Source organism: Rhinolophus sinicus, linkage group LG06, assembly GCF_036562045.2.
Source record: "Rhinolophus sinicus isolate RSC01 linkage group LG06, ASM3656204v1, whole genome shotgun sequence".
NCBI lineage: Eukaryota > Metazoa > Chordata > Mammalia > Chiroptera > Rhinolophidae > Rhinolophus > Rhinolophus sinicus.
Window position 1 is genome coordinate 75,308,353 of NC_133756.1, and position 25,180 is coordinate 75,333,532.

At 46.6% G+C, this 25,180-nt stretch overlaps 1 protein-coding gene and 1 long non-coding RNA gene across 7 annotated transcripts; both read left to right on the forward strand.

The window, feature by feature from the left end:
- Window positions 1–1,702: 1,702 nt before the first annotated feature.
- LOC109458582 (uncharacterized) lies at window positions 1,703–18,990 on the forward strand. Of its 6 annotated transcripts, none has more exons than XR_012497353.1 (4): window positions 1,703–2,088; window positions 12,438–12,658; window positions 13,263–13,512; window positions 14,670–16,705. It is a non-coding gene; the product is annotated as an uncharacterized LOC109458582 (long non-coding RNA). The 6 variants fall into 6 exon arrangements; XR_012497354.1 differs by having other exon boundaries at window positions 1,703–1,907; window positions 2,015–2,088; window positions 12,438–13,512; XR_012497351.1 differs by lacking the exon at window positions 14,670–16,705 and adding an exon at window positions 16,720–18,990 and having other exon boundaries at window positions 12,438–13,512.
- Window positions 18,991–21,423: 2,433 nt separating this feature from the next.
- Window positions 21,424–24,826, forward strand: TUBB2B (tubulin beta 2B class IIb). The gene is made up of 4 exons (XM_019752352.2): window positions 21,424–21,822; window positions 22,649–22,757; window positions 23,059–23,169; window positions 23,499–24,826. Exons 1-4 carry the CDS (start codon window positions 21,766–21,768, stop codon window positions 24,557–24,559), a joined length of 1,338 nt encoding a protein of 445 aa, XP_019607911.2. The 5' UTR covers window positions 21,424–21,765; the 3' UTR covers window positions 24,560–24,826.
- The last annotated feature ends 354 nt before the right edge of the window (window positions 24,827–25,180 follow it).

Genomic DNA, 25,180 nt, shown 5'->3' on the forward strand with positions numbered 1-25,180 from the left:
GTCTACATCGTAACTTTCCTTCTCCGTTTACCCAATCCTACTTCTTCTCCCGCCCTTCCATAAGTGTCAATTCCAAGGGTACTTCTAATAAATATTCATACTGAACTCTCTGAATTTGCTCTCTGGAGAACCCAACCTGAGACAGGCTTCGTCTGTGGTCTTTTCTTATCTCACTTTATGCATTCCCTGGGCAATTTCTCCCATGGCCATGATTTTGCTCGTCACCTAATTTCTAAAGCATGTATCTACAGCCAGCCTTGCTCTTCTTAGCGCCACATACATACCCAACTGGCCATCACTGCCTACATGTCCCCTAACACCTGGACCCTTAGCACGTCGACACCCCATCTCTTGCATCCCCTCCCTCCCGCCCCCAAGCCCTTTCCTTTCCCTGCATTGGTGAATGTACCACCACTCACACAGGTTTCCAAACCAAAACTCAAACCCATCTCCTCTATTACTGCAAACAATGCTGCTGGCTGATATAGCCCACAAACCCCCTCCCATCGTCCCCACCTGCACTGCCATTCTGGTGCAGACCTCACCTTTCTCTGGCCTGGACGGCTGCTATGATTTTCGGACTGGCTTCTCTGCTTCTTGTTTCCCTTGCTTCCAATTTGTCTTTCTCATTATCTCCAGAGAGATCTGTTGAACAAATAAGTTTACTCGTGTTACTTCTTCTAATAAAAAATCCTTCAGTGATGCTTCACCTAAACACCTATGCAGGCGCACGAGGTCCCTCACCCAGCTTCCCTCTACTTCCTGGCTAGCCTATTCCCTCACCTCCAACTTTACGCTCTCGTGATACTGAACTCCACGAGTCGGCTGGAACCCCCACTTCCATTTACCCTGTGCCCCATTGCACATGGTGCCCCTGCCTGGGCCTGCCCTGGACTTACCTGCCAAAGAAACCCCTGGTCTGGAAGTTAGTCTCAAAGTCACCCCTGGGGGAAGCCTCAGGCAGGCTGGCTGCAACTTCATTTTTGCCTGCTACAGAGCAGTCATTTTATGCAGTGGCCATCTTCTTTCTTTTTGCGTGCCCATCTTCTTTCTCAGGAAGCTCCTTAAGGGAAGCTAGGGGTCTTCCAGGTTCAGTGCAATGCATAGCACGGGCCCTGCGCATAACAGCCGTAAAACAAATATTGATTGAGTGGTTGAGTATGTAAGTGAGTAAATGCTGAAAGAATAAATAAGGGTAAATACAATACTATATTAGTTTCAGGTGTACAACATAGTGATTAGACATCATATAACTTATGAAGTTAAGTATCCATCCAAATTGCTTTTTAGTTTTATAGAGTTGCTAATTACAAGTGATGCCTGAGATTTGATTGTTTTTTTCTTGTGCAAATATTTCAAATCAAGTTAAAGGCCTTTTTCAGTGGCTATGGTTCACTTTAAGTCATGCTGTTTGACTATGTCAAAAGGGGAAAAAAAAGAATAAATAAAGGCCTCCTCTGGGCCTTAGGCTCTAGGCCTGTCTCCACCACTAATTAGATCGTTGCCTCTCTTCGACGTCTCTGTTACTTTAGCTGAAAATTGAGAAGATTGGCTTAGATTATCTCTAGGGCGCCTTCCAGAGCTAATACCCTACGAAGATCAGATAAGAATGCACAAAGGTAACGCGAGCCTTCTTCCGCCAGCCCTAGGCCGAGAATGCCATTCTCCGGGGAACCACTAGGTGGCAGGTGGGAAGGAAATGGGTTAGATGCAGGGCCTGGCTTTCCCTTTCATAAAGGGAGAGGTGAGGGCCTTGCTGTCTTTATTCTCTAGATTCTGCAATTTTAGAATACTCCGATTAAACAGGAGGCCCTGTTTCCCAGATAGCCCACAGCCCACAAATGCAAAAGTACCCAGCAGCAGACTGTGAAAAAGGCCAGCCTACCAGCTGTCTGCTTGAAGAGAGGGTAAGGGAGTCTTGGATATTTTGATTCATCCCCCTCCTCTTCCTGCCACCAGTTTGGGTTGTGGGCCTTTGTCTGGTGTGAACGTCATTAAAAACCAAGAATTACAGAATTTTTCAGATGATGGATAAGAAAACTGCTCTGTGGGAAGGATACCTGTCACCTCCCTTCCAGGTGAAGAAAGGTAAGTCCTGGATTTATAATGCACCACATCTGAAGATGGAGCTGCCCTGGCATGTTCACAGTGCAAGTCACGAGAGCCTCCAGGAAGTTTACAGCATCACAGTAGTCTGTCATGAGATCCTTGGGCCTTTAATCCAGAATCAGCTCTGATTTTTGTTATTTGCCATGGTTGGTAATGTAGTGTTTGGGTTAGTAATAGGCTAGGTTATGCTATGCTAACATTTTAACCCTGAAATGGCAATTGCTTGATGCAATAAATTCTATCTTTAGCTCATGATGTACTTCTGTCTTAGGATGGGAGGCAAAGAGGTAGGAGGTGAGGTGAGGACTCTGCCCCATGTAGTTCTTTAGGACCCAGACTGACACCTTGGGTCACAGCAGCAAAAGAGGGAGCTGCAGGCTTGTATCTGGCCTTTTGGTGCTCCAACCCAGAATGACACATCACATCTTCTGCCCATTAGCCAGAAATAGTCACCTGTCACTGCCTACCTGCTGGGGAGGGGAGGAAGGGGTTGGGTGCAAAATGTGAGGAGCAGATGGAATTTTTTTAACCTTTTGACCTCCTTTACTCATTTCTCCCATTCCCTACCTCCTGCATCTGGCAACCACCAATGTGTTGTCTGTATTTATGAACTTGGTTGTGTTTTTGTTTGTTTGTTTTATTTTGTTTTGTTGGTTTTTATAGATTCCACATATAAGAGACATCATGTAGTATTTGTCTTTCTCTGTCTGAGTTATTTCAATTAGCGTAGTGCCCTCAAGGTCCATCTGTGTTGTTGCGAATGACAAGATTTAATTCTTTTTTATGGCTGAGTAATATTCCATTATATATATATTATCACAATTTTTTTATCCATTTATCCATCAATGGATATTTAGGTTTGATGAACCTAAGGCTTCCTGTGGCTGTCTCCACTTCCTCTTCTCCCTTTCTTTCTTTAACTCACTGCAGTTAGGCTGCCTTTGCCTTCACTGAACTGTTCCCACCTTCTCAAGCTGCACTGCTACTTCTCAGTCCCAGCCTCCCCTGTTGAAATGCTCCAGTGTCCATCCACTGCTCTAGCTGCTCTCCCTGCGAGGTGGTCTCCAGCAACCCGTGTCTATGTACCTTCTGCACACCAATGAGGACTCACAAATTTGAGTCTCTGGAGACAAACTCTTTCTGAGCTCCAACTCTATAGAGTCAGCTGCCCACCCAGCATCACCATCTGAATGTGTGCTGGAAACTAGTGACTTAACAAGCGTTCCCCCAGGAAAGCCTGCCCTTCCCACAATCTTCCCCATCTCAGAAAGGAATATCTGCCTTCTTCCAGGCAGTCAGTTCAAAACCCTTGGTGTTCTCCTTAACTCCTCTCATCCTTTCACACCTTACATCACCTTCATCAGCAAGTCCTGTTGGTTCTACCCAAACTCTGACCACTTCCATCACCTACACCACGGTCTTCTTTTTGGACTCAGTGTGCTAACCTTCTAAATTGTCTCCCTGCCTCTGCCCTCATCCCCTTACCATCTATTCTCAACATAACAATTTGAGTGATTCTTTTAAAGCAGCTTCTCCTTTTACCTCATTTTTGAAATAGGAGGATTATGTTCTTATACCAAGATTGCCTAATACAAGTAATCTGCTTCCAGGGAAGACTTCTTGAATGTTAGATTGTTTTAGTGCTATAAGAACCATTCATATATATTTTTTAACTTCCCCTATCAGTCCTTGAATCTCCTAAGAGGCTAGTTTCTCAACCACATCTACCTCTCCCCTGCCCCTGCCCTCTGCCTCCTCATCCAAGCTTTCCCCACTCACTCTTCACAAATGCAGACAAAATATTTTTGTTGGCAGCAGCTGTCCCATAACGTTTCTTAGCACACAAAAGAAAAACCTCTGCCCAAATTCTGATGTCATCAGGCACTGGCACAAAAGGAAAATAAGATAATCCTATCTTATTGCTCCAGAGGGGGGAAAAAACTTAAAATGAATGGAAACAAGTTGAACTGTGCGTCACTATTACTCACAGGCAAAATCAACAATAACTGTTTTAAAAATGCCAACACAGTTTCTTAACTAACTAAGCTTCAGTACACCTCTGCCCTTCCCAGAGAACGTCTTGTTAGTCAGCTCAGCCTCTGCATTAGACTGGGCGGCCCCACCCAGGGCCACAGAGGAGGCTGCCCCCTTCTTCACTCCACCCCGCACTCCACAGGAGCCCAGATTCTACCCTCCCAGAGTGCAGATCTGGCTCTGGCCTCTGGCTCTCGATGAACCAGGAGTGATGACTAAAAAGGTGCCTCCTCAGTCGGGCGGGACCAAAGGAACAGCCTGGGTGCATATCCACTCATTTTAGGGAAGGCACAGACAAAGAGCCTAGGATTTAGGAGAGCGAAGCAGGAAAGGGGTTTCCAACAAGAGAGCAGTTGGCAACCACAGAAAGTGGCAGCTTATCCTCACCTTATTGATCCCTGCTTCTTTCAGCAGCTTTTGTGATACACCGAGCTCTGAGCAATAGAGTATCTAACCTTGATTTCCAGGCATAGACAGCCTGTTGCAGAGACAAGACAATAACTAACAATGGAGGGCAGGGCACAGAGACGGTCAATGAGGGGTGGAGGCACCAAGAGTACAGGTCAAGGGTTTGAAGAAGACTGAGTTAGGCTAGACAGGTAGCCAGGCCGAGTGGGGTGGTTGTGGGGGTTGCCAATCAGTTAGGCTGAAAGAAGAGAAGAGGGTGTGCTGGGGCAAGGGGAAGAAAAATGTGAGCAAAGCCTGTGGGTATCATGACTCACATTTTCAAACAAGGAAATGAACTCTCAGAGAAGAGATGAGGAGCCCAGAGGTACTTGGTTGCTGCAGGGTAAAGCTGGGCCTTGGATCCTGCACCCAGCCAGAGCCTCCTCTCCCCTGCAGCTGGCCGTGAGGAAGCCAAGGAAGGAGGGGGAATGGAATGCCAGGCCAAGTAGCCTGAATTGAAGGGAACATACAGGCTTCCAGACAAGGGAGGAAGACTTGCCCACAGGCGCAAGATGGAGCTGCACCATGCCACCTCCCCATGTCAGCTCCTGAGGGCGGTTCCTCCATGGTGGGCCCTGAATGAAGATGGACAGATGCTCTGGGGCAGTGCCACCAAAGCCAGTGGGACTTGTATTCTGTCCTCTTGCTCTGGGTTTCTTATCTGATACCTCAGAATTCCCCACACAATCCCAACTTTTAATATTTCAATTAAATGTCAGTCTCAGCGTGATTTTATTTTGTGACTCAGTGCTTTTTAGATAAGCAAACACCCATGGGTGAGAATGTTTTTCATGGGTGGTGTGTCCCCTTATTTGGGTGAGGAGATAGGTGGTTGTATGTGTTGTACCCGTGAGTGTGTTGGGGAGTTACTTAAGGCTCTGGAGGGAATGCAGTGTCGGTGTGGCACAGTGAGATTCACTGAGGAACAAAGAAACAACAGCTATCACATGGAAGACAGGACTTACATCCCTAGGTTCACATCAGTGACAAGTGAAAGACCATCCTGTCTCATGGGTGAATCTTCTGATGTTTTATTAAAATCTTCCGGCCAGAAAAGCAATCATGGAGGATAGCAGAACAAAAGACTCTCTCTCTCTCTCTCTCTCTCTCCACACACACACACACACACACACACACACACACACACGCACACCCTCTTGCTAAAAGGGACCATGTGATACAGAAACAGATTCCTCTGCAGAGGTCCTGCAGGTAGGAGGGGGTGGTGGGCTGGCCATTCCGCAGTGTGGCTTTTTTTCCCCAGAATGTCAAAGCCCCTCCCCCCACTGGTGCTGGGACATTGCCTGAGTCAATGACCTGTCTGCCAGCCAGTCATTCTGAGTCTCTACACAGGCCCTTTGAGTCCCGATGGACTCTGAACCCCCATCTAGTGTGTAGACGGTTCTATTCTTGGCACAAAGGAGGTCTTTTTTTTTTTTGCAGAGAATATGGCTGCCTTGGAGGGTCCATTTCTGCACTTGTTTTTTCTTCCTGGCACTGAAAACAAGCACAACTGCCCAATAAAGACTCAGCCCATGAAAGCAGCTGTATTTCAAGGAGAGTCAGGGAACAAGCCAAGGAACAAATGAAAAGATCCAGTGACAAAATGCCCATTCATCGGGTTCACTCAGCAAACATTTACTGAAGCCATCTGCTCCTGGCCCTGCGCTGAGTGTTGGGGAGACACAAAGATGCCCTTGAACACGGTGAGCACCGCCCCCCCGCAGGCTGTCCACTCCCCCGGCTCCACACAGGCACCCGGTATCGGGGACGAGGCACACACTCACATAAATCAGCACAGCTCCTCATCACAGTACCAAGGAGGCAGCATGGTGTCAGTGGTATCGTGGCATCGTAAGGAACCGGGAATGCGGGGGATGTGTGTGAGAGTGTGTGTGTGTGTGTGTGTGTGTGTGTGTGTGTGTGAATGTGCAAGCAGATGAATGAATCTCTCAAAAAGGAGCAAGACACAAAAGAGTACAAACTGTTAATTCCATTTCTATAATGTCCCACTAGGGCAGGATACTACACCCCTGGTGCTAGAGGTCAGGGCAGAGGTTACTCTTTGGGGTGGGGGTGGGAGGCACCCAGGGGCTCCTGGAAGGCTGCTGGTGTTCACTAGGACATTTATCGAGCTGTACACCTATGGTCTGAACACTTTCTGAATCTATCCTTTCATAGTTTAAGAATCTATGTATGTCTATACATATATTTGTATATTAAATCAGAGAGCAGGAGGTCTTTAAAGGCAGCTAGTCTGTGCATTACCTTTGCTCAGGACCATATCTAAATATGTCTGGCCCTTTCAGTATTCACCCCAATCTTTAACATGTCTCCACCAAAAAGGTTTTCTTTATAGCTAATCTCAGTTCATAAAATGCAGCAATCATAATCATGGCACCTGGCTTGTACAGAAGGCCACTCTTCAGAAGGTGAGTTCCCAAGCACAGCTTTGCTTATTCATGCATATGTTTATCCTACAAACAATTATTGAGTGACTGCTGTGTGCCAGTCACAAGTCACACACACACACACACACACACTGCAACAGTAGTCACTTAGTAACTAAAGACTGCCAACTATGGAAAAGAAAAGAAAAGTTCAATGACACTTAGTGAACAATGTTTTTAATCTAATCTATGTACTAAGGGTATGAAAGAATACAGAATCATAAGAAAGTTAAGTTCCAGGGTGCAACTACACAGGTTATATTACTCCAACTATGACGCATTACCACCACTACTATAATAATACCCTGCTATAATAATCCTTTGGTGCCAACCTTAGAAGAGTTCAAAGCACATGGCAACATTATGTCATCTTAAGAAGGCATGTCATTATTCTTATTATTCCCATCTACAGATGAAGCCTGTTGCCGCAGGGACAGATTGAGTGGCCTGTCCCATGTCCCATAACTAGTCATTGAAAGGCTGAGGAAGCTAATGTATGTGGGCAACTCTTCTTCCTAGTAAATTGAGCGTCTCTTGTATTTTGAAACCAAACTGTCATTGTAAACATAGTCGCCTACCTTCCAAACCTTCCCTGGCTAACCTGACAGTGGATAAGGATGTTGGGGAAACCGTGGTCTTTCTGTGTGGTATTACCTGTGGAAGAGCCCAGAGGGTAGAGTCCTTTAGGCATTGAAACTTCACTCTTGCCTGGCTATCACTATGGGAAGAAGGAGTAATTTTTTGGTTACTGGTGGGAATTGCTGTTCAGTTTGGGTCTTCCAACATGATTTGGCTTTTGATTTAGAGGTCACCTTAGTGGTGATCCTCTAATGACTAAAGACACCAATTTTTAGGCTGAAGGTTTGTTTCTTTGTGTGTGTGTGTGTGTGTGTGTGTGTGTATTTTCAATGAAATCTCAGAATCACTTATTTTCCTACAGCAGGTTGTGGGGACAGAGTCCCAGAGAGCAGTTTCCAGGCTCTCGGCCTCGTGTGGAAAGCTGCTGGCTCGGGTAGTAGATGGCCATCAACTGTAATCAGATGGCCATCTGCTGTGGCTGGGTGGCCATAGCTCTTAACCGGTTAGCCATTAGCCACTAATATAACTGCCGTGGCTGCGTTGGTTGGTTGGTTGGCAAGCAGAAAAGTGGACGGTGGATTGCGGATCCCGTGGATCCTACTTCCTGTGTGCGTCTCACCCAGCCTCCAGCTAGACTGGTGCAGGAAGACCCCTTGTTGGAGTGCTGGTGGATGTTTGCTTCCTGTGTCTCCAACCCAGCCGCCAGCGAGAATATAGTGGTATGACTCCCCTACCTATGGCTCCGTGGGAGTTCCTTTTTGGCCTCACCATATCCTGCGTTCTTATGTGGGGAGTGGGAGCTGAGACCCCACATGACACCCTGCATGACACAGGTAATAGAGAAAAAGAAATAGAAAAGGGAGGAAGGGGAGCCAGACTGGGGAACAGAGCAGTGTCATTACTGAAAGCATCTGCGTGATTCAGATAACCTTGATTGCACCTTGTCTAATAAGACATCCCAGACACTTTTTATTACAGTATCACCTAAGTCTTTTGTAACCTTTAATTACTCTGTTTCACCACATTCTATTTAGCAGAAGAAAGAAGGAAAGCACAGAAAAGAATAAAAACAGGAGGAAAAAAACCAATGATGGAGAAAGGAAACAAGGAAGAAACAACAACAGCAAAAAGGCCAAAACCTGCAGACTTTCCTAACTTGACGATTTTAACTGAAGCGTTAGCTGCAGGAGGGCATGGATTTAGGCTGCTGTCTTTCTGCTGCCTAGACCAGTGCCTGACAGACAGTGAATATCTGGTGGATGAATTCAGTGGCCTCTAATTGTCACTTTAAACGATGAAGCTGAGTGCGCCAGGCTGTAGGCCGAGGCCCTCACACAGGATCCTAGTTTACCTGGAAGAGGAGGCCAGAGCCATCCCATTCTCCTTAGAAGGCCTACCACAACTTTTACTTTGCCCACCTGGGGATAGTGCCAGTGTATCATATTTGGTCCTACACGTAGAACCAAAGTGGTTTTGAGAAGCATTGTGAAGCAAGCCCTGTTTTCTCATATTCACTTCCCATGGGGCATAACCCATTCTCCCTGGCAACTCCATGCACCCTTCAAATGGCAGTGTTGCCCCTCTCAGGACACATATGATTTCAGTCAGTTTCTAGGATAAAGGCAACAACTAGAACAAAGGAACCAGTCACAGTGGTGGCATTCCACGTCATTCGATTCCTGAGTGAGGAAATTAGTATGATGTATAGATGGAGACCTCCTCACTACACTTCAAATTACAATAAGGTTGTCTTTTTTCTCCATATTAGAGTAGCTTAACAATATTTTTGAATTAAAAAATATATTAATTAAAGATATTTAGTTTTCAAAATATTTTCATAATATTTAAAATAATTTGCTAATTACTTGAATTACAGAAACCAAAATAAAACAATCAGGTAATACTGTAGGTGGCTTCATTTTCACAGTCTGCAAAATGTGGCTCAAAATGCACAATTTCAGGTCAGCTCAAGCAAATAAAAAATTCAGCAAAAAGTAGCTGGATTTGAAATATAAGGGATGTTTTCAACAGTCCATTCATTGTCAACATGAAGGTCTGGGGAGGTCTGTGAGTTGTCCTGTGACAAGCCATGAGAGAAGGATCAGCTATGGAGCCTAAAGACATTCCTGAAACTTGCAAAAGGTGAAGACAAATAGCTCCTGGCCCTGGGATGGGACGAGGGGGAAGTGGTCATCTCAGGTCAGAAGCAGACAACTTGAAAGCCTCAGATTCTGAAGGGTGGATTCTTTTCAGGGCCAGAAGACAGGTCCCTTACTCTGTGTGAAAGCCTGCTTCAAGTATGCAATGTTCTCTAAGTCTGGAGGAGAAGCCCAGCAGGAGTGCGACGTGAAAGAAGATGCAAAGGCCCAGAGCCACCCATGGTGAGCAGGTGCCGCATCCTCCTATTGGAAGTCCAGGTTCTTCCACAACAGCATTACTTTTTTTTTTTTTATTATTGGGGAAGGGGAACAGGACTTTATTGGGGAACAATGTGTACTTCCAGGACTTTTTTCCAAGTCAAGTTGTTGTCCTTTCAATCTTAGTTGTGGAGGGTGCCGTTCAGCTTCAAGTTGTTGTCCTTTCAGTCTTAGTTGTGGAGGGTGCGGCCCAGCTCCAGGTCCAGTTGCCATAGCTAGTTGCAGGGGGTGCAGCCCACCATCCCTTGAGGGACTCCAGGAATTGAACTGGCAACCTTGTGGTTGAGAGCCCACCGGGCTATGTGGGAATCGAACCGGCAGCCTTCGGAGTTAGGAGCACGAAGCTCTAACCGCCTGAGCCACCGGGCCGGGCTCAACAGCGTTACTTTTGATATTCATCACTGTTAAAGGGAAAAGGTTACTTGGGTTTATTGATAAAGCCTCCTGGAGCCCAGGTCCTAGGCAAATTTTGTTCCAGAAAATTCATATGATGCCCCAGATCATATGGCTTCATCTTCACAGTCTGCAAAATGTGGCTCAACATGCTCAATCAGACTTGGGCCCATTCACAGATTATTTGGGATGTATCTCTTTCATAAGAGAAGAAAACTTCAGAGCTGTGAGTACATCATCCACGTGGATACAGGGCAGAGCTTGTGTGCCTCCAATTAGTGGGTACAGGAGAGGAGCATGGTGAAGAGGATTTCTATCTGCAAGTCACTGGTTAAGCTGCATTCATTTCTGTCCAGGCTGGCGTAGTTCACCTTCCACTTAAGTGAGAACCGTGGGCCAGCTGTCATGAGATTTCTCACCAAAAGAACAATCTGGGGTTTTGTAAGATCTCTCTGTTGGCCATAATTCATCAACGTCTCTTCATTCTGCTTGTAAGTTTTCACTTCCTCTGCAGCTGGTAGCTTCTGCTGTTTCTTTTCCTATTTATACCAGGCATGAATCAGCTTCTTTTTCAGAACCATGTATTTCTCGAGATAAGAAGTCATGAAGGATCCCTACATTCTGCTGCAAGATTTTTTCTTTTGTTTTCCAGCAGGATTTTGGACAAATGTTATGCTTAAATGTCACCTCATCAGTCAGTGTATGTTGGAAACCGAGGATTTAGCAAAGATTTGTCTATGAGCACTTCATCTTCCTCCTTCTCCAAAATCTTTAGTAAAATCTCACTCCAGCGATCTGCCTCTGCTGCGACTACAAAGTGCAATGATTTCAAACTACAATTTCCTTCTCTTTGCCCACAAGGCTCCTGGTATCTTTCTAAGAGTTCCCGTATAATTTTGTTAGCTCACTGAGCTCAGAGTATTTCTTTCTCCAGTCATTTTCCCACAAAAACTGCTCCTCTTAAATTGGGTCATTTTCTTCTTAAGCTTGGTGGAAACTAGACTTCATCTTTTCTTTACTAGTTTAGCTTCATTACAGCATATTTTTGCCTCTGAAAATTTTCACAAAATTCCTTATAAAAATATGTGATATTTCCAGAGTTTTGGCATGTTCCTCTACATAGCATTCATCCTGAGTTGTCAAAGTAAGAAGCAGATTTTCTATTGCAATCTGATTCCGTTCTTCAAACCCTCTGACCGTGTCTCTAAGCCCACTCACCTCCTCAGACAAACTCTTATTTTGCATAGTGAGATCTTTAAAAGATGACTTTGTTGCCTTGATCTTCAGTCTAAAAGTCTTATAATTTGTTAATATTTTTATGTGATACTTTTAAACATCTGTGCAGTCTGTTATTCCATCACTTGATATCTTCTACTCTTTGTGACAGAAGTAGCTTCCAGAATAAATTGGCAAACAACCAATTCCCTGTAAGGCAGTAATAATTTCAATTTGTAGGAGACTTGATGAAGACCTGGCAGTCTAATGTCCTTTGCCAAGGTCACCACCAGCATCCTGGAATAGCATTTTTAATGCCCTTCACTGAAGGAGCAGAACTTTCCCCATCTGAAGGACTTCTGTATTTGTTTCTAGGCTATATTCAGAGGCAGCATTATCCCTTAGGTCACATGCTATCAAACAGCCAACCTTTCTAAAAATCTATTTCTATATTCTCTGGGATCCTTTTTTTTTTTTTTTTTCCCAAAAAAGTTACTCACAGAAAGTACATTTCCTTAGTTCTTTTATGTTCAAAAATATTTATTTGTTACCTTTAAAATTAAAAGGCAATGTAACTGGATGTATAAATACGGGGGCACATTTTCCTGGAAAATTTTATAGGAATGTTCTATCATCTTCTAGCATTGAATATTATTTCCAAAAAAGTATGGGACAACTGTGACTTTTCCTAACTTTATACATGACTTAATCTTTTTTCTACATTTCCCAAAAGAATCTTTCTTTACAAAGGGAGTCCAGAAAATTGGTACTGACTGTTTCATCTTTCCTTCAGGTTCATGAAAGATGGGATTTACATTTCTGTTGCCTCTCCTCCTTCGGGAGAGGGAAATCCCACTTTGTTCTGTCATCTGCAAACATGCTTGCTCAGAAAACAGCTGCCTGATGAACTCCCCTGCTTTAGATGCCAAGGAGGACACAGTAACTCCATGGTGATTCCCAAGGAATCTCTCCTTCCCTTCTGCCCCATTACGTAGTCTTAACCAGGAGTCTCAGGTATGCATTACCACTATGGACAAGGGAGTGTAAATGTGAGAAAAGGGCTGAGTAGCTTCCGACAGCAAATTGAAAGATAACTCCAGAGGAGGGAGTACCTTCTGGGACCCGCAGTATCCAACATCCAGCTGGGACAGCAGTGTCTGTGAAGGATGAAATGTGGCCTGGCCAGGCCAGGCAGTAATTATAAAGAAAAAGGATGGTTTTCTAGTGCTTACCTGAAGAACAACCTATTCCCATTTGGGTTAGAAATAACTGGGTCTTTTTGTTTGTTTGTTTGTTTGTTTGTTTTTTCTGATTTCCATATATTTGAGCACTTTAGTTTATCAAAGAATATTTATTATTTGTTTATACTTAGTTTCAGGCAATGTGGGAGATATAAAGGCTAATAAGATATGGTCCCTGTCATCAAGGGGTCAAAGAGAAGCAAACAGAGGCATCTATGGCACTAACTCTAATCTAATCCAGAGGTCTCAATGTGGGGCAGCAAGAGCAGCCCTTGCAGTGTGGAAAGAAATTATAAAAACTGTTTATACTTCTTTCCTATAAAAATAAATTATGCTTTAAAATGTTAATGTTCCAAATGATGCTGGTGTCTTCATAGGATGCTTATGTCTTGAGGCTGTGATTCATGAATCACTCCCTGGAAAAGAAACTCCACAAACGAGGAACTGACCATGTTATCCAGATTTTGCTCCACTGATCCTCACAACTGGGCAAGTAGCTTAAGAAACTACAGCAAAGAAATTGCAAAGTGAAGATGATATCAGTGATGCAAACACATAAAAAAATAAGGAAATGGAAGAACTGACACTCTGCTCCTTATAAAAGCTCTTAGTCAAGCCCATTGCCAGGTAAGAAAACCAGGAAAAACTCAAGTCTGACAAGATGTTGGCCAAGATAAAATTAAAACCTATAGAAAAGTGTATTTGAAATATTGACTAACAGCTGATATGCTACACCTCATTCTAAGTACATGTACATTGTGCCTTGAGATACTAGGTTATAAAAATAAATACAAATGGCTTATGAATAAATAAATATACACACATTGGGAATGTGTGCTCAACCTTTTTTTTAACTGGTAACGGTGTGCAATGAAAAAGCTTGGTGACCATTGCTTTAATGTAATAAATGTAAAACCCATAGTACCTATATGAAGAAACCCTTGGGAGAACAGAGCATTGGCAGTTCATTATTTCTGGCAACCAGGGGGACATATCACAGATAGTTAAGGTGCATCATGAAGAATGAATGAAATGTCACCAGATGAAAAAGGGGAGATGGTCATTTCGGTTGATAGAACAGTATGACCAGAAGCTCAGAGGCTCAGAGAGCGTGTTCTAAAAAGGAAATCAGTGGGCAGGTCCATGTCTCCTGGAATGCACTGTGCCTAGGCAGAAGGATGGCAGGTAATACTGGAAAAGTAGATCACATCTAGATTTGAAGGGCCTGGATTCTCTGCTAAGAATTCGGACCTTGAGGTATAGGGAGTTAATGGAAGCAAGGAAGTGTCATGACCTAATTAGTAGTTTAGATGTCCCTGACATCACTTTCAGTGGTCAACTGGCCATAAGACAGAGCAATAAATGATAATATGGATATTGGCTTTTAAAAGTATCTATCTATCTATCTATCTATCTATCTATCTATCTATCTATCGTGAAACCAACAGCAAATCATAAAAGACTAGGTATACTAGAATTTAGCTTTTAGTTAGTTACTAAATTAGCTTTTTTACTAGACATAGCTGCACTGGAACATGGTCATGTCCTAGAGCCCAGAGGCCTACCTGTAAAGCAAATTTCAGGGAAGATTAGAATGGTATACTTTGCGTAAGATAATAGAAGAATGTAGCCTGTTAACCACAAGATGTATAGTCTATTGTTTTTTTAATTGGGGAATATTGGGGAACAGTGTGTTTTTCCAGAACCCATCAGTCATTGTCCTTCAAACTAGTTTGTGGAGGGCACAGCTCAGATCCAAGTCCAGTCGCTGTTTTCAATCTTAGTTGCAGGGGACGCAGCCCACCATCCCATGCGGAAATTGAACCGGCAGCCTTGTTGTTGAAAGCTCGCGCTCTAACCAACTAAGCCATCCAGCTGCCCCACCAACAGCTCATTGGCAGCTCATTGTCTTCAATCTAGTTGTGGAGGGAGCAGCTCACTGGCCCATATGGGAATCGAACTGGCAACCTTATTGTTAAGAGCTCACGCTCTAACCAACCGAGCTATCCGGCCGCCCCTATAGCTCTATTTTGTTGTTGTTATTGTTGTTTCCTGCTCTTAAGATAGTATCACTGACTCACAATCTCAAGATGTCCTGCAGAATTCTGTAAGCAGGAAAGACCACCTGGCCACAACCACAGAGACTCTTGACAGGATGCCACCAAGAGCTAAATAAATCAGATGAAGAAAATTACTGAAGCTTGCACAAGAATTGACAAGTCAACACAGCCCATGACCCTAAACCCCTTCCTTATGATTAATCATGATTTTTTGCCTTTAAAACTCCCTGATTGCAAGCCATTCAGGAATTCTTGTTTTTAAGCAATAGCTTCCGTTCTCCTTGCTTGGTGCCCTGTAATAAAGCAACAGTAACTTCTCTACTACAATTCTCGGTGTTCAGTGTTTGGCTCTGCTGGGCACCAAGAGCATGAATCCTCTTTCAGTTTCATTACATATTTTTGAGAAACTTGAAGCACTATATTAGCACCAAGACAAAAAATGCCACTCATTATTTAGAAGATACTGAGAAACTAATCTTTTTTAAACAAATTTTATTTTCAGTTGTGGTAAAATTCACATACAAAAAAATTTCATCTTAAGCATTCTGTTCAGTGGCCTTAAATACATTCACGTTGTTGTATAGCCATCACCACCTTCCACCTCCAGAACTCTTTTCCTCTTGCAAAGCTGAAACTCTGTACCATTAAGCACTAACTCACCCTCCCCTTCCGCCTAGCCCCTGGTAACCATCATTCTTTGTCTTTATGAATTTGACTACTCTTGTACTTCATATACATGAAATCACAGTATTTGTCTTTTCGTAACTAGCTTATTTCACTCATAATATCTTTGAGTTCATCCATGTTGTAGCAGCCTTTTAAGGCTGAATAACATTCCATTGTATGAATTCTTAAAGAGAAAACCACAGGCCCAAAACAATCACTTGTGCTAAGCCCATGATACCAAACCTAGATTTAATACCTGACCTAATTGTTACAGAACAGAAAGAGTTTGTCCAACCGACTCTAGCAGAGCCAAATACTAAACACAGAATTGCAGTGGAGGAAGATTGACTATTTTATTATGAATGACACCACCCAGGAGAACGGGAAGTTAATGCTCAAAAGCCTGAACTCTCCAGTAGTTCAGGGTTTGGGACAGGTTTTTAAGGGTTTGGGGGAACAGGTGTGTGGAAGCTCTGGCCAGGCAAGTTTTAATTGGAGGAACTTGGAGGTTGGCCACTTAAGGTAAGAGACATCAACACCAGATCTTCCTGGACAATGGACCTTCTGCTTCTGAAAGGGTTCTGGTGTTCAAGTTCTGGTTATATCAAATTCTCTCCTGTGCACATGCTTCGGCTGTATGACTTGCTGTTTTGGTCTGTTGCCTCTGAAAAGCAACTCAGCATCTCAATAAACAGGATAGGACCATTTTGACCTGGTTCTGTGGTTACAACCGCTGTTCAACCTCTTCCAGAATCATAATCTTAATCAACCTGGCTGGAATTTTCTGGTCAACCCCAATGAAGTAGTCTGTTCTATCATGTGGGCCCTCTCCATCCCCCCTTAGAAACAAATGGCAATCTGCATGATAAAAACTTTTGCCATTCCCTTCTCCCCAAAAGAAGGTATACTGGTCTCAATATAACCCTTTCTTTGCTTTTGTTAATAGCTCCCTTGTCTCACCTTTCTTCCCATTAAAAAAACTTCCATTTTGTACAACTCCTTAGAGTGCCCTTCTAGTTGTTAGGTCGGATGCTGCCTGATTCATGAATTGCTTAATAAAGCCAACTAGATCTTCAAATTTACATGGTTGAATTTTGTTCTTTAACAGGATATACCACACTTTGTTTCATCACTCATCGGTTGATATACATTGAGATTGCTTCCACCTTTTGACTATTGTGAGTAATGCTGCTTTGAACATGGGTGTGCAAATATCTGTTTGAGACTCTACTTTCAATTATTTGGGGTATAAGTGAGAAACTAAATCTTTTGATATGTTTCCTTTCTAGGGGTTATTTTGAAAGAGGTAGTAAGTTATCCCAGAAGGTCTCTTAATGCATTCTTTTCTTGAAAGTGCTTGAATATATGGTGGCCATTCAAAAGTAGGCTGGCCATGTCAAGAGTTCCTTTTCAGAAGCTGACCCGTTTCTGCAGTGAAGACATAGTTAATGCCCACCAGGCAGCTAAATCCAAGAGGAAAAAGGTGCTACTATATGTTTCTGTGTGTATCTATCTACCTGACTATGCATGATTTAATTCTATTTAAATGGCATGCGAATCTAAGTCTAGGGCAGATTTAAAAGAGAAATGGTGAGCTGCCTAGATCTTTACAAGCAGCAGTTGTTGGTGAAACAGTTTCTAATGTGGAACAGTTTCTAACAGTTTCTTAGAATCGCATTAACACTAGCAATCTGCTGCTGAAACTTAAAATGGCCCCCCCATCATATCTTCCTGTGTGTACTGGTTCATTTCATAATGGATTTATTTAACAGCTTGTTGATTTCATGGACTGCATCTTGCAAGGGCACCCTGTCAATTGTAGTATTTTATAATGTTTTATTTAAGAGTACCTTGTACACTTCCATTTCTGTTTTCTACACAATCTGGACCTGTATCACGAAATGCCATTTACCTAGGATTCAGAGAGTGAGCCCTCCCCCAGCCTAGGAATCTTACAAATCACTGATAGTGTGGGGCAGGGGAGAGTGCTTATAAAATGGAAATGGTGTGCTGGAAAGCCAGGCTCTACTCCCTCTGCCGATTTGTGTGACAAAGAAGGCAAATCCCTTCCGTGAAAGCTCAGCACTCTCAGTCTGGACTCAGGCCATTTAAACCCCAATTCGAACGCCGGCAATGGGAAAACAGCCAGCCTGACTGAGGAACAAAAGTAGATGTTACCGTATTGCCCTGCTTTCCTAGCTTCGGAATTTTCTCTGCTCATTCCAGTCTTTTGTTACCTGGGCCAGCTGATCCCCACCAGCCAAACTACTGCGGAAGAACTAGGGCTCTGAGGTTCCCGCCCTCCAGCCCTTTGATTAAAGAGCACAGGGGCGTCTAACTCTGCCAGGAGCAGCTGGCTTCTCATCTGGGGGAAGGAAAGCCAGGGAGGAAAGGGGGAGGACAGTGAGCTGTGAACAGGGGAATGAGAAAATAGAACCCCCCTCCGCCATCCCCTCCCCACGGTTACATTAGGGGGCTGAGACGTTCCTAGCCCCAATCCTCTGGGCATTTGACTCCTTTATATAAACGTTAGGATTGTTAGCTTTCCAATATTTCTAGCTGGAGCGCATAGAGAAGAGTAAAAAGGGAAATAACGCTGGATTTGCAGTCGCTTTCTTTCAATTCCTCTTCATTCATTGGCTAAGTGTCGGTTGCCTAGGAAACCGCGTGTATCTCCGCAGCAGAGATGGCGGTCAGGCTACCCCATCAGTGAGCTGTGTATTTACTGGTGAATGCAGTGGGAAAATCCGAAAGCTAGATGTCTTGTAATTTCAATAAGGGTGTAAAAAATATACCTCGCTTTAAAACAATGCTTTAAATTTTTACTACCAAATCAGCTATGTATTGCCTCCTTTCTAGCAAACTTCTTCAATTAATTAAAACAATGACTTTGTGTGATAAATGCAAAATCGCTTGAGAATCTGCCGTTGAATATACTCTGAAAATTGTGAGAGCAAATATAATTTCAATAGCTCAATCTTACCTCAGCCACACCACCAGTTATGCATAAAACAAACGTTGGATTTTATTTTACACTGAGTTATTTCTCAACTGTCTTAAGAAGGGAAAATTTAGAAATGTTAGTGCATCATTAAAACTAAAAGTAAGCGATGAAATATATTGTTCTGACGCTTTCGTGTCTGATGTACAATGACTTAAATGGAGAGGAATTGTGTATAACAGACAAAAAGAAATGCTGGAGGACTCAGGTGACGATGATTTTTGTTGTTGTTGTTGTTTGTTTTTTTGTTTGTTTGTTTGTTTGTTTTTGCTTTGAAAGACCCTACCGGTGTCTTCTCCGAGGCCACACAGAATAAGGATGAGGGTTAGCAGATGAGCTGAAAGACTTCAGGGAAAGACTTAGCTGTCATCAGCATCCAGCTTTACGACAGAAAAACAGCTCCTTGTGAAAATAAAAGTGTGCAGCATCGTAATTGCAAATTGGGGAAGGGGAGGAGAGCTGCTAACGAGCATGCGGGATCGGAGGTGGGAGGGGGGAGGGGCAGTACGGGCAGAACAGGAAAGGAAAGCAGATCTTGACCCCAAAGTGCCGAGTCCCGACGGGCGTCCGAGCCCTCAGGAGGACGAGTTCCAGCCTCACCCTATCCCGACCTCCTTCCCCTGAAAGAAACCCGAAAGGAAAGGGGTCCCCTTATCCACATAATCTTGAACACGCGTTCTCACCCGGGCTCTCCGCAGAGATCTGACTCAAACAATTTGAGAAAATAACCCGTTAGGTGAGGGAGGTGGTGAGGGGCTCCAATTACTCGGCATTAAGCCGGTCGCTGCCCCCTTGGCGCGGGCAGGCCGGCGATAACCGTTAGCCGAGCAGGTGAAGCTCTCGCTTACATCCCGCCTAGCTCGGTCCCACCGGAGCCCTAACCCCAGGACCGGGCGCTGACACCAGCCACAACCCTTTCGGCCTGGACGTGGTCACCTTCCCCGAGGGCTGGGGCGCGGGAAAGACCGATTCCAGCCTGAGCCCTGTCTTTAATTTGCTGTGTGACCTTGGAAGTTGTTAGCCCTCTCCGTTTCGGCATCTTCATAAGATGGATTAGAAACTCGGGGTCAGGCCCCAGGTCCTTGGAAACCCACTAGTGGGGCATATGGCCGGACTTTCCGCTCCTCCGCTTGTCGCTGGACCTCACACTAGTCCCTACACCCGCTACTGCGTCTGGGGAACTCTGCCCCGAGACCTTCCATCTGGGCGCAATGAAGACGGCTAGGCTTTTTGTTCTCGGTTTCTCTTTGTGCACTGGAATGGAGTTGAAAGCCCCCACCCCACCCCCTTCCACCCTCCAGCAGGGAAGAGAGACCGTGACAGCTTGCTGATAGTTCTGGGAGGGTCTCACTCAACAGCTGCCGGCTCCGTTCCGCCACGGGAACCCGGGTCATTCGGCTGCTCTCGCCAGAGGATCAAAAGGGGTCACGTCACCTCTCAGACGACCCGTCGGGAGGGGGAGGGGCGCTTCACCCGTGGAATTGCAGGGACCAGGTTCCAGGTCTGTAGTGAACGTTTTAGCCCTCCCTCGAGTGCACGCAGGTTCAGTGTCTCTCTGTCTCTTAATGCCTCTCTCTCTCTCTCTCTCTCTCTCTCTCTCTCTCTCTCTCTCTCTCACACACACACACACACACACACACAGTAACTAAGAGATCAAATCCTTCTTCGACTACCTAGTAACTGAGTTTTAAGGAGTGTCGGTGCTCCGAGTCTGCGCACGCGCTCTGTCTGCGCAAGGGGTCTCGCGGGGCCTCTCCTTCGCAGTGCGGCAGTTTTTAGGCGTGTCCCTCACCCCCATCAGCTGCCCAAAGGTTGGGGCCCTCGTGGCCGCCGCGGGGTCGGGAGCCTGATGTAAAATGCGAATGTTAGCGGTGGGGCAAGTGATGATCACGCTTGGGATCCATGCCCATACAGGACAATAGATGAACAGAGCCCAGATCCGGGGAGCGCCTGGGGTGTGATTTTTAAATACTCAGTTGTGGGAGGCATCCCACGCATTTGTGAGCCCTTTGTTATGCCGCAGCCCCGCCCCCCAGACGCCACCCTCGTTCTTTCTGATCGCCGGACAGTCCACACGGCGCGGCCAGTCACAAAAACCCCATACACTCCCAAGGAACAAAAGCCAGCCCGCGGGTTGGAGGGGTCCTTGGTACCAGCTGAGGAGCTGTGGACTCTTGGAAAGGGTGTTGAGGGTCACGCCGGTCCTGGAAGCTGCAGCCACAGCGAGAGAGAGCTAGAAGCTCAAGACAGAGACAAAGAACTGAGAACAAGCGGATGCTGGGGGCGGGGCGGAGGGCACCCTGGGCTCTAGAGCCTTGGATGTCCAGGGTCACGGCCCTTCAGACCCCAACAATATGATCACACACAACTTCCTCTTGGGACCTCCTGTCCTCTCCCAAGTGTGACCGGTGTTCGGCCTCTGGACAGTCGTCGGCTTCTAGGGTTGGGGCACAGGGTCAGTGGTCCCACTGAGTACTGGTGGCTTAGGATCTCTGGCCCTTGGCAGAAGAAGGAACCCAATCTGCGCTGGCGGCACCACCTGTGCCACCTCAACCCTACCACCTGCCAGTACTCCGAGCATAGCGCACTCCTTTCTAGCGCACCTAACGGCCTCTCCACCTGCTCCAGCCCCTCACCCCCACCCCATTCAATGCCAGCTCTCCCCACATTCCTGGCCTGCCACACTCGTCGCTCTCGGTTTCTTCACCCACCCCCAATTCTCAGTACCCAGCTCTTTCCACTCCACCTCAGCCCCAGCCCTAGCCCACGCCCCCACCCTACTCCTAGACAATGCGTACATCCCCACCCCCCACCCCTACTCCGCAGAGCCCACACTCCTCACTGGGTCCGAAAGCCTGTGCTGATTGGCGGCTGGCCCATGGTTCAGCCCCCTGGACAGTCCCTGGGGCTCGAAGCATTACGTCAGCCGGGCCTGGAGAGCGCTAGCGCGAAGGGGACTGGGGGGCTTGGGCTGGGGGCGCGGCCTGCGCGAGCCGCCCCACCCTTCTTGCATAAAAGGCTGAGCTCGCTGGGCCGCCGCTCTTAGCCGGTCGATTCCCGAGCGCTTTCCCGGTGACCCCGCAGTGGGTGTGTAAGGGAGGACGGACAGACTGACCAGACGCCGACCGGGGCCAAAAGAAGCTAGCTAGCACCATGCGTGAGATCGTGCACATCCAGGCGGGCCAATGCGGCAACCAGATTGGAGCCAAGGTGGGCGCACCGAGGACTGGGTGGGGATGGAGCGAGGACCCAGGCCTAAAGTAGAGCTCTTCTGGGTTCCTGGGCGCCAGCGGCATCCTGAGCAGGCCTGGGGCTCTCCAAGTGCAGACTGCTTTGTGCTGCCGAGTGGGGCGTGGGCTCGGAGGCGACTTTCGTGGGGGAGGGGGAGTAACCTCTTTTTCATTTTTGCTGTAATTCATTTGAAATCCTGGTCATTTCTCGGCCTCCGCTTCCTCCCTGCTCTTCACTTAGCCAGACACGCGAGCCTGGAGAAGGCGCCAGTGTATTTCCGAGACTGCGCGCACGCGTTTGCGGGAGGCGGCGGGACGCAGGGAGAATTGATTTGACTCGCTTGAACCCGAGTCGAGTTGGGGGGGGAGGGGAGAGAGTGATTGTCCTGAGGTCTCGGGACGTGCTTTGAATCTAAAACCACCAGTCCTTCCACTCGCTCTTCCCCACACACTCACTCCGCGAGGGCTGGAGTCCCTGCGCTCCCGCCTCTGGCGGGCTCCCGCAGCTGTGACCCTGAGCGCTGTGCTTCGCCGAGGATGCGGATGGTTCTATTGCTGGTTCCTCCCGCTCATTCCCAAACCCTCGCCTCCTGCCGCGAGCAGCTGTTCCCTGGGGAAACGCCTAATTTCAACTTTTTGCCTCTGCAAAATACAAGCCCTGCGGCTGTGCCGGGTCACCCAGCCCTAAAGCTCCCTGAAAGGAAGGGTTGTCGGAACTGAGGGTGGGGGGAGGGTGCTATTCATTGTAAGTCGTGGCCTTTCTGACCGTCGGGCGTGGCTAAATTTAACCTTTTACTGTGCCACAGTTTTGGGAGGTCATCAGTGATGAGCATGGGATCGACCCCACTGGCAGTTACCATGGAGACAGTGATTTGCAGCTGGAGAGAATCAATGTGTACTACAATGAAGCCACTGGTAATTGCCTTTACTTCCCACCACCACTTCAGTTTTTCACCCCCTCTGTTCCGGGGAACTAGCCCCAGGAGTGTGGCCCCAGGGGAGGGTGGACTAGAGGATTTCGGATTCCTACTCTTTCACTGTGGTATTTTAGTGGGCTTTCTGGTTCACAGTCGAATGAATCCTTTGAGAATTTGGTGGGTCTTGTGTGAGTCTTTGTTTGGGGGGCAACAGCAGTGCCTGAGAAAGGGAAGCTGGTACAGTCTTTCTCTTCAGAGCTCTCTACCTGCAGGTCTAAGTCCAGCTCTGTTCCCCTCAGGTAACAAATACGTACCTCGGGCCATCCTTGTGGATCTGGAACCAGGCACGATGGACTCAGTCAGGTCTGGACCATTCGGCCAGATCTTCAGGCCCGACAACTTCGTGTTTGGTGAGTGACTGGGCCGGCTGATGGCATGGGAGGCTGATCTTACTCCAGGTAGCTCAGTGTGGAGAGGTGTGACTACCTGAGGGAAAGCATGAAGAACATCCAGTTGTGTGTTCGTTTACTTTTAATATGAGCTAAAACACCTCTAATAGCTAGGTATTCCTAGATTTCCTTACTTATAATTATATCCACAACCAAATATTTTAATGTCTGGACAGTTAGGTAACAACCTGAATTAATCTTATCTGAACACTGACTCATTAAGGGGTTTAAAGTAAACAGGAATTTAAACCAATCACCAGTGACTTATGAAGTGTCTTTCCCTCTGGCAGGCCAGAGCGGGGCGGGGAACAACTGGGCAAAGGGCCACTACACGGAGGGAGCTGAACTGGTAGACTCAGTCCTGGACGTGGTGAGGAAGGAGTCAGAGAGCTGTGACTGTCTGCAGGGCTTCCAGCTGACCCACTCGCTGGGGGGCGGCACGGGGTCAGGGATGGGCACGCTGCTCATCAGCAAGATCCGGGAAGAGTATCCCGACCGCATCATGAACACCTTCAGCGTGATGCCCTCGCCCAAGGTGTCCGACACGGTGGTGGAGCCCTACAACGCCACGCTCTCCGTCCACCAGCTGGTAGAAAACACAGATGAAACGTACTGCATTGACAACGAGGCGCTGTACGACATCTGCTTCCGCACCCTGAAACTGACCACCCCCACGTACGGAGACCTCAACCACCTGGTGTCGGCCACCATGAGCGGGGTCACCACCTGCCTGCGCTTCCCGGGCCAGCTGAACGCCGACCTGCGCAAGCTGGCCGTGAACATGGTGCCCTTCCCGCGCCTGCACTTCTTCATGCCCGGCTTCGCCCCGCTGACCAGCCGGGGCAGCCAGCAGTACCGCGCCCTGACGGTGCCCGAGCTCACCCAGCAGATGTTCGACTCCAAGAACATGATGGCCGCCTGCGACCCCCGCCACGGCCGCTACCTGACGGTGGCCGCCATCTTCCGGGGCCGCATGTCCATGAAGGAGGTGGACGAGCAGATGCTCAACGTGCAGAACAAGAACAGCAGCTACTTCGTGGAGTGGATCCCCAACAACGTGAAGACGGCCGTGTGCGACATCCCGCCGCGCGGCCTGAAGATGTCGGCCACCTTCATCGGCAACAGCACGGCCATCCAGGAGCTGTTCAAACGCATCTCGGAGCAGTTCACGGCCATGTTCCGGCGCAAGGCCTTCCTGCACTGGTACACGGGCGAGGGCATGGACGAGATGGAGTTCACCGAGGCCGAGAGCAACATGAACGACCTGGTGTCCGAGTACCAGCAGTACCAGGACGCCACTGCCGACGAACAGGGGGAGTTCGAGGAGGAGGAGGGCGAGGATGAGGCTTAAGGTCACAATCTAACACAGGTTGGGGAAACTCGGTGAGGAAAGCATGGGGCGGGGGGCTTACTGGTGATATTTTACTGGTGAAAATACCTTGGCAGTTGAAGGAAAGAAGCATGGTCTGCTCTAGGTGTGCGCGCTGGTTCTCTGGTGCTCTTCACTGTTGCCTGTCATTTTTTTCTTTTTGTAATACTGATAACATCAATGTAACACTTGAGATATTTCTGAACTACTGTTGTAATGGCTAAAATCACATAAATATTTGTGTCCTGATGGTCCTCTTTTCTGTCTCCTCTTTATTGAGTTCTTTATTATCAATTTAAGTGTAACTTACAGAACACATAGTAAATTGTTCCTTTAGAAACGGGAAGGGAGAGGTAAAAGTTCAAACGAATTTACTCTTTCGGTGGTAAAGTTGAACTAACCAACTACAATTGTACCAATTTAAGATGGGAGATAAATCCAAATGTTGAAATGACTCAAAGTAAATATTTTATTAGTTGAAGTGATGCCTCCCTGAAATCACACTAAATGTATTTTCATGTAGAAATCCTACTATACCTCTATTTCCTTTACAAAATTTTTTTTGACTATTTACTACATCCATACAGGACAAAATTCTAAAGG